Source organism: Heteronotia binoei, chromosome 21 (genome assembly GCF_032191835.1).
Source record: "Heteronotia binoei isolate CCM8104 ecotype False Entrance Well chromosome 21, APGP_CSIRO_Hbin_v1, whole genome shotgun sequence".
Taxonomy (NCBI): Eukaryota; Metazoa; Chordata; class Lepidosauria; order Squamata; family Gekkonidae; genus Heteronotia; species Heteronotia binoei.
Window position 1 is genome coordinate 88,411,220 of NC_083243.1, and position 9,631 is coordinate 88,420,850.

A 9,631-nucleotide genomic window follows, 5' to 3' on the forward strand; every position below is an offset into this window, starting at 1 on the left:
TCAACTTCCGGGACACTTGGCACTGAAAGAAAACGGCCCAGAGGCGGCTCGTCCATACCTGCCCTGTTTCAAGATGGTGGACAGATTTATGTTCATGCCTGCTGTTCTACTTAATGAAGTGAGAAAGCCCTTAGTAAAGATGGCCATCACCGCTATCTACCTGGTCGATATGTCCCTTAACTTCCGTCTCCCCAGAGGTCAATGCGCTAAGGAAACAAATACGATGGAATGATGGGCAGTAATATCGCGAGAAGTGCGCTGGTGACGTTCCGTGTTTCAGAGTACCAGAACAGCCGAATCTATGATGTTTGCAACTCTGAGTTTGGCGATTTTCGCTAAGTGAAGAACTTCCGGGAATCGCGGTGCATTGTGGTCGAAGAGACGTTGAGAATTTGTGCTTCGCGCCTGAATAAGATAGCGTGAATTGCTATGGTAAGAAAAAGCAAAATCTTCGGGTCTTTGGTTTTTTTAGGCTACAGAGTGAAAATGTGGCGGTAATTGATTGGAGTGGGAGGAGGAGAAAGGCGAGGGGTGCCTTGTTCATCGTCGCTCAGGTTGGCTTGTGCTTGGGCCTAAACCGCACCTAGTGGATGGGGAAGGTTGGTAAGACAGTGCTTTGTGCAGGAACCCCACCCCCCCCGCCCGTAACAGCCGTTTTTGAAAGCCCTGATAATATCTTTCGAAACGCCTTATAAACCCCACCACCAGAAAAGTGCTCAAGGATACTCAGATGATAAACCTGTGCTCGATTTGTACACTTCTGATTGCAGTTTGAGGATCATACGACTGATTGCGTTTTATACACGTGAGGTTAGCTTTTTGTGTGCATGTAGTAGTTATGTATGGAAGGGTTCGTCCCAGAACGGGTTTGTCACCTCACTAAAAGTGAGACTGAAATTATGCACAACCGTTGTGGAATTAGCCATGTGTTGTAAATGCAAGAGACAGACAACGCTCTCTTTTAAAGCTTTTTTTATTATTTAAAATGCATTACACTGTAAATTACAGCTCTCCCCCCCCCCCCTTGTTGCTATTTAACAATGTTCTTTGTGGAATGCCTTTTAAAATTAGCTCCCTGGTTTGCTGTTGCATTTTCCAGTAAGGTTGCAGACTTACAGTATTATATGTATCTTCCCTACCAAAAAAAGTCCTGTGCTATCCATTTTCTTAATTTCATCTAGTCTTTTCCTCCAATGCAAAAAACCTGGATTTATCATCAAAAGTGTATGCTCAGCAGATACGCACAACTGATCTTGGCTTTCTAATTAGCATGATGCTTTCCGGTTATAGGACTAATCTTTGTTGTTTTTTTGTTTGCCGATGTATATATGTGTGTGTGTATGTGTGCATGTGTGTGAGAGAGGTAGCTCAATTGTTTGTTTTCACAACCATTTCCATACATGTTTGAGAATAAAGTTCTCTGTATTATTTGGCATAATATGTTTATCTTAGACATTATATGCTTATGTTAGACTGTGACACCGAGAAACTTTGGCATGTTGGACTGACTTTCCATATGTGTTGATTATGACTCTTCTTCAATGTTGGTTGCAAACATCTTAGTCTGCTTTCTGAAAACCTGAGTCAACATTGTTTTTGGATTTTTTTTTTGCACAGTCTCACACAATTTTGCTTGTTCAGCCTACCAAACGGCCTGAGGGCAGAACTTACGCTGATTATGAATCCGTGAATGAATGCATGGAAGGTAAGTTCCACTGCTGTGTGTAGAGATACTGCAGGTTACTGGGGTTTAAAAGTAGGAAAGGCCAGTTTCCCTTGGATATGTTTCCTGAAGGTTTTTCTTAAATCGAACCTGTGGAGACATTGAGGCTTTTACTGGGCTGAGGGCTTTCGCCTCAATCTCTTGCACACCTGCGCCCCTCAGGGCAGGGCTAAACTGATGATCCAGACCGATCCAGTTATTTGAATATGGTATCTTTCAGAGGCTGGCACAGCCTGTTCTATCTCTGTATCATACTATCAGGCATCACTCTCCTGCCTCCCTGCCGCAATAGTAGAGCATGTATGAGGGCCTGGACTTCCCACCAGGTTAAGATTTCTTTTCCCACTGTACAATTGTGTTGAGCATATGCAGTTGAGAAGCTGCTAAACTGCAGGAATACCTGGGTGGTGGGGGAGGGCTATTCCTGTAAATGTCTGCAGTGGACCTTGGGGAAGCCTTTAAGATACTTTCTCCATTTCAGTTTTTTCAGGTACTTTTCACACAGAATTATGAAGAAATCCTTAAGGGTTTATTTTTTCTAGTGTAGATTAAAAAGCTGAACATACTATCTGATCTCATAACCTCAGTCTCGCTGTACACTGTATTGGTCAGGCCGCACCTGGAGCATTGTGTGCAGTTCTGGAGGCCTCACTTCAAAAAGGATATGGACAGAATGGAGTGGGTACAGAGGACAGCGACAAGGTTGATCAGGGGCCTGGAGACCAAATGAAGACAGGCTGAGAGACTTGGGAATGCTCAGTCTGGAGAAGAGAAGGTTGGGGTGGCATGATTGATCTCTTTAAGTATTTGAAGGGCTGTGACTTAGAGGAGGGTAGAGAGCTATTCCTGTTGGCATCAGAGAAGAGAATTTGCAATAATGGGTTTAAATTAAGGGCAGGAAGGTACTGGCTGGATCTTAGGAAAAACTTTTTTACAGTAAGGAATTACTTTAGTCGGATCCTGCATTGAGCAAGAGGTCGAACTAGATGGCCTGTATGGCCCCTTCTAGCTCTGTGATTCAGTTTGCTTCTGTACCAATTTCATTCTTCTGCGATTTGTAATAGCTGAGTTCTATAACTAAGTGTCCTTGCATTTCGAACAATAGTGCTGAAAGCTGTCCCTTTCCCCTCAGGAGTCTGTAAAATGTATGAAGAGCACCTGAAGAGAATGAACCCCAACAGCCCTTCAATCACATATGATATTAGCCAGTTATTTGATTTCATTGATGATTTGGCTGATCTTAGCTGCCTTGTGTAAGTACTTTTAATGCTGTTTTCTTTGAGCATATGTGCACTGGCCCTTGTTGAGCGTAGGCCAATACACATAGTCTGAAGTGTGCAAATGTGTGATGAGGCTTTTAATGTTCTTTTTCAGCCAACTTTACCTGTTCTGTTGGAAGTTTTAGGTGACATGCATACATTAGATACACATTTATATCAGAAGATACTTAGAATGTAGGACACTTGCCCATTTAAAAATTGTATCTAATACTTTCAATACTGTTAATTTTCTTCAGAGTGAACTTTAGATAAAACTATTTTAAATTGCAATAGATTTTTGTAGAACCAAGGCCTGATAGTTTTGCAGATGATTGTGAATCTAAAATGATGCTCTTAATATACTCCACTGTTTTATTACAGCTTTATTTCATGTGTGGTGGTCTCTGTATGCAAAGAGCTGCAGGACTGGAGCAACTACATGTTGCTACTGTCTGGCTGTGATTGTTAACCCAAGACTTATCTCTGAAATATATTATATTTTTCAAGGCCAGGGCAGTGCTTGTGATGTCAGTTGGACTGCAGCAGTTTGAACCTTGTAAGGCATGTTATGCAAGAGCTAGTTTCTTTTCTAAAAAAATCCCGATAAAATGTTGAGAAATGACAGTGAATCAATCACAACCGTAGAATGTATCATTCTTGGAATTTTAAATGTGCCTATAGCACATAATCATACTCATATCCCGTTTCCTTTTTAAATATTGGACTTCTGCATATGAATGTTGACTCAGAAGCTAGCTGCTAGTGAAACCTGTGCATGCAAATTCACTTTAGATTTTAGCAGGAGGCCACCAGGGGGCATACCTTGAACAAAATATTTTAAGTTTTATGGCTGCCAAAATCCAAGAAGTAATTTTATCACTGCCTTTTTCATGGTATGCTGTTGAGAAATAATTAATTGCATAGAAAAAGTTGTTGGATATGGCTATAATTAAAAGTGTAGGAAACTTTAAGTTACTGCTTATAAGCTTGCACTTCTTGAACTGAGTTTGCAGAGGCAATACAAGTTAATTTTTGGCTAAAACTTGGTTACTAGAGCTTTGATAAATTGCAGATTGTTCCAGAATCACAAGATAACTTATTTGACTTGAAAGAATTGGTAAGGTGTTTCTGTTTCAGGCACAGTTATTGTGTATTTGAAAATTAACACTCTGAATAGAATTAAATTTCTAAAGATTTTAAAAAGAATGGCCCTTCATTCTTTTGACTTCCCCTATGTGTTCCAGTTTTTGACAGTTACTAAGTGATTTCAATTAAAACTAACACTTCAGTGGGTGCAGGGATTTCTGCCTGTGCTATGATAATTTTTGCTGGGTTTTGTGTTCATTTTATAGTCTGTCATTTAAAGTTGTTTTAGTGTAATTTTTAACATTAACTGCTTTAGCTGAGGAAAGCAGGATACCTGTTCTAATGTACTGCTCCAGTTCATAAAGTTTTATAGCTAGGTACTGGTGTAAGATATGGGGAGGACTACAGTTAGCACTGGAATAGCTATATTAACAGCAAAGCCGTAACTGAATTTAAATCAATACCAGTTTCTTGCAGTTTGATGCCTACAAAGCTCAGATAGGCCAGTGGTGGGTTTTAAGCCACTGTTTTGTGAACTTTTTCCAGACCAAGATGTTAAAACTTACTGGTTTTGAGAAATTTTTGATTAGCAATATTAATTGACCTCTTCATACTTCTTTCTTAGTTATCGTGCTGATACTCAGACATACCAGCCCTACAATAAAGACTGGATAAAGGAGAAGATCTATGTCCTCCTCCGCAGACAAGCTCAGCAAGCAAGCAAATAATGATACCACATTGAGGGTTAGACAACAGGTGTGCACAGTGTGCTGTAGTGAAAGTTTTGTATTATAGTTCATTCCTGTTTGCCTGTATCTAGGACTGAGTCTGCTAGAATTGAAATTGTTCAGTTTGAATTTTTAAAGGAAGAAAGGAATCATTTTTGGCAGGCATTTAGTTTTTTTCTCTTTGCTTAAGTAAGTTTTATTTTGTTCAGACCTACAGGATTGTTCACATCTGCTTCATCGCACTTGCTTTTCAATGTTATCATTTGGAGGCAGTAAGTTGTAGTGGAAAATAAAATAAATGATCTTTAGTTAAATACGCTGACTGTTGGTTTTTCTGTTCTAATTAATATGACCAGCTTGTTCTGAGAACAACTTGACATTTGTGTAATAACTGGTTTATGAAAGGTTCCAATTTGCTGCTTCATGACGCATCATGGCAGTGTATAAATAAACCAGAGGTTAAGGATCTTAGACTGCTGTAAATTCTCTTCTAAAAGATGGAAGGATGGAGAAGTAATGCTTTGTAAACTGGTGCAGCTGAAATCCTAATCATCTGAAGCAATTGTTTCCTCACACCACAACCCACCTAGTCAGCACAGTCTCAGTATGTTTTCATACCTAATAAGGAAAGGAGGAGTAAGAACATAAGAGAAGCCATGTTGGATCAGGCCAATGGCCCATCCAGTCCAACACTCTGTAACACAGTGGCCAATATATATATGTGTGTGTATACACACTGTGGCTAATAGCCACTGATGGACCTCTGCTCCATATTTTTATCTAACCCCCTCTTGAAGCTGGCTATGCTTGTAGCTGCCACCACCACCTCTGGCAGTGAATTCCACATGTTAATCACCTTTTGGGTGAAGAAGTACTTCCTTCTATACATTTTAACCTGACTGCTCAGCAATTTCATCGAATACCCACAAGTTCTTGTATTGTGAGAAAGGGAAAAAAGTACTACTTTCTCTATCCCATGCATAATCTTGTAAACCTCTATCATGTCACCCTGCAGTTGACATTTCTCCAAGCTAAAGAGCGCCAAGTGTTTTAACCTTTCTTCATAAGGAAAATGTTCCAGCCCTTTAAAAATTCTAGTTGCCCTTTTCTGCACTTTTTCCAATGCTATAATATCCTTTTTGAGGTGCAGTGACCAGAATTGTATACAGTATTCCAAATGAGACCGCACCATCGATTTATACAGGGGCATTACACTGGCTAATTTGTTTTCAATTCCCTTCCTAATAATTCCCAGCATGGCGTTCGCCTTTTTTATTGCAATTGCATACTGTCTTGACATTTTCAGTGAGTTATCTACCACGACCCCAAGATCTCTCTCTTGGTCAGTCTCTGCCAGTTCACAACCCATCAACTTGTATTTGTAGCTGGGATTCTTGGCCCCAATGTGCATTACTTTGTACTTGGCCACATTGAACCTCATCTGCCACGTTAACGCCCACTCACCCAGCCTCAACAGATCCCTTTGGAGTGCCTCACAATCCTCTCTGGTTCTCACCACTCTGAACAATTTAGTGTCATCTGCAAACTTGGCCACTTCACTGCTTACTCCCAACTCCAGATCATTAATGAACAAGTTAAAGAGTATGGGACCCAGTACTGAACCCTGCGGCACCCCACTGCTTACCGTCTTCCACTGCGAAGACTGCCCATTTATACTCTCTGCTTCCTATTAATTAGCTGGTTTTTGACCCACAAGAGGACCTTTCCTTTTACTCCATGACTCTCGAGCTTACTAAACAGCCTCTGATGAGGAACTTTATCAAAAGCTTTCTGGAAGTCAAGGTAAACAACATCTATTGGGTCTCCTTCGTCCACATGTTTGTTCACCCCCTCAAAGAAATGTAACAGGTTAGTGAGGCAAGATCTTCCCTTACAGAACCCATGCTGAGTCTTCCTCAATAACCTGTGTTCGTCAATGTGCCTACTCATTCTGTCCTTGATAATGGTTTCTACCAACTTTCCCGGTATTGAAGTCAGACTGACTGGCCTGTAATTTCCCAGATTTCCTCTGGAACCCTTTTTAAACATGGGGGTGACATTTGTTACTTTCCAGTCCTCAGGAACAGAGGCAGATTTCAATGAAAGATTACATATTTTTGTCAGAAGATCCACAAGTTCAACTTTGAGTTCTTTCAGAACTCTTGGATGTATGCCATCCGGACCTGGTGACTTATTAGTTTTTATGTCTATCAGTTGTAGGACCTCCTCTCTTGTCAGTAGTTCTGGAGCAGGCAAACACTTCTCATCTTCCACAGTGAAGACGGAGGCAAAAAAATGCATTCAGCTTCTCAGCCATTTCCCTATCCTCCTTCAGTAATCCTTTTACCCATCCAAGGGCCCCACTGCCTCCCTGGCTGGTTTCCTGCCTCTAATATACTTGAAGAAAATTTTATTGTTGGTCTTTATGTTTTTTGCAATATGCTCTTCATAGTCCCTTTTTGCCTGCCTGAACACAGTCTTGCATTTGATTTGCCACAGCCTGTGTTCCCTTTTCTTAATCTCACTTGGACTAGCTTTCTACCGCTTAAAGGAGTCTTCTTACCTTTTACAGCTTCCATTACTTTGTTTGTTAACCATGCAGGCCTTTTCTTATACCTGTTTGTGCCTTTCCTAACTTGTGGTATATATTTTATCTGAGTTTCTAGGATTGTAGTTTTAAATAGTCTCCAAGCTTCCCCAAGGGTTTTGACTGTATTTACCTTTCCTTTCAGTTTCCTCTTCACATGCCTCCTCATCTCAGAGAATTTACCCCTTTTAAAGTTAAATGTGGGTGCGCCGGTCTTTGGGGGCAATTCTCTATTTATACAAATGGTGAAATTAATAATGTTATGGTCACTGCTCCCAAACGGTGTGATCACTTTTACATCTCACCAAGTCTTGGGCATTACTTAGGACCAAATCCAGGATTGTCCCACCCCTGGTAGGTTCTGAGACCGTCTGCTCCATAGCACAGTCATTGAGAGCATCTAGAAACTCAATCTCTTTCTCTCGACCGGAACACATATTGACCCAATAAATCTGCGGGTAGTTAAAATCACCTATTATGACACAGTTTTTACATTTAGCCACTATCTTTAATCCTTCCATCGTATTATAATCATCCTCTATCTTTTGATTTGGTGGGCGATAACAAACTCCCATAGTTAAATTTCCTTTTGAGCCTTCTATTTCAACCCAAAGCATTTCTAGAAGGAAATCTAATTCTTTGACCTCAGTCTTACTGGACTGTATAACCTCTCTTGCATACAGAGCCACCCCACCTCCAACCCTTCCCTCCCTATCCTTCTGATATAACTTATATCCAGGAATCACCGTGTCCCGCTGATTCTCCTCATTCCACCAAGTTTCTGAAATTCCCACAATGTCTATGTTTTCTCCCAACACTAAACATTCCAACTCACCAATTTCACTTTGAACACTTCTAGCATTTGTATACAAACATCTATAATTTCCCAGGCAAGCCAGGCCCGCAACCTTCCTCCTGCTGCCTCGAGACTTTGGCAGACACTCCATACTGTTTGTCACCATCTCAGTGGACAACTCTGATCCATTACCCAGTAGAAAAGTAACAGCTAACCCTTCATCTCTTTGAGATGAGTTCTCCCGAACCAGAGACATTTCATCTCCTGTCAGCTTTCCCCCAAGATTTAGTTTAAAAACTGCTCTGACACCTTTTTGATTTTAAGCGCCGGCAGCCTGGTTCCATCTGGGGACAAGTGGAGACCATCTCTTTTGTACAGCTCCCGCTTGTTCCAAAAAGCATCCCAGTGCCGAACAAATTTAAACCCTTCCTCCCTACACCATCGTCTCATCCACACATTGTGACTTCTAATTTGTGCCTGTCTCTCCAGCCCTGCATGTAGAACAGGTAGCACTTCTGAGAAGGCTACCTTGGTGGTCCTGGCCTTAAATCTCCTGCCTAGGAGCCTAAATTTTTCCTCCAGGACCTCACGACTGCATTTCCCCACATCGTTGGCGCCAACATGCACCACGACCACTGGCTCCTCCCCAGCACTGTCTATCAGCCTATCTACTACACGCGTAATGTCCGCTACCTTCGCACCAGGCAGGCAATGCACCATATGGTCAGTATGTGGTTTTGCCACCCAGCTGTCTACTTGCCTAAGGATTGAATCGCCAGCTACCAAGACCTCCCCCTTTATCCCTGCCCAGGGATGGTTCCTTGGCGCGAAAGGATACCCGCTCACCAACTGAAGAAGAGGTTCCCCTTATCCTCAGCCCGGTGCCCTGATCCCTCTCAACTCTCACACTCCCTGGCAGCAACAGGGCTGCCACGTTCAGAGCGGGGCTCATCTAATATGTCCTCGAGAGTCTTCCCCGAGTGCCTAACTGATTGTCTCTGCTTCTCCAGGTCAGTCACCTCGGCCTCAAGGGTACAAACTCATTCCCTGAGGACCAGGAGCTCATTGCATCGAGCATACACCCAAGACTTCTGTCCTGTGGGCAGATAGTCATACATGTGACACTCAGTGCAAAACACTGGAAAGCCCCCACCCCCCTGCTGGCATTCTACCTTCATGATAGCTTTTTTCAAAAATATACAGTCCCCTTTTACATCCTGTTTGTTTATGTGACTCCCCTTCTGGAGGGTCAACTTACCTTATTGGGAACACAAGGACAATAGAGATCTGGGTTCCTGGTCCTTACACAGCCCCCAGGCTAAGAGCCACAGGCCAAGAGACTCTGGCAAGGCGCAGCTTAATAATGCAAAGAGGGTGGGGAACACAGCCACTCCTAATCAATCAGCAACAATCACCTTCAGCCCACTCAAACCAAACAGACAGCAGTTCCAC

At 42.1% G+C, this 9,631-nt stretch overlaps 1 protein-coding gene across 1 annotated transcript; it reads left to right on the forward strand.

Annotated features, from left to right (window-relative positions):
- The first annotated feature begins 41 nt into the window (after positions 1 to 41).
- Positions 42 to 5,110, forward strand: ERH (ERH mRNA splicing and mitosis factor). The gene is made up of 4 exons (XM_060262631.1): positions 42 to 432; positions 1,618 to 1,705; positions 2,856 to 2,976; positions 4,694 to 5,110. Exons 1-4 carry the CDS (start codon positions 430 to 432, stop codon positions 4,794 to 4,796), a joined length of 315 nt encoding a protein of 104 aa, XP_060118614.1. The 5' UTR covers positions 42 to 429; the 3' UTR covers positions 4,797 to 5,110.
- The last annotated feature ends 4,521 nt before the right edge of the window (positions 5,111 to 9,631 follow it).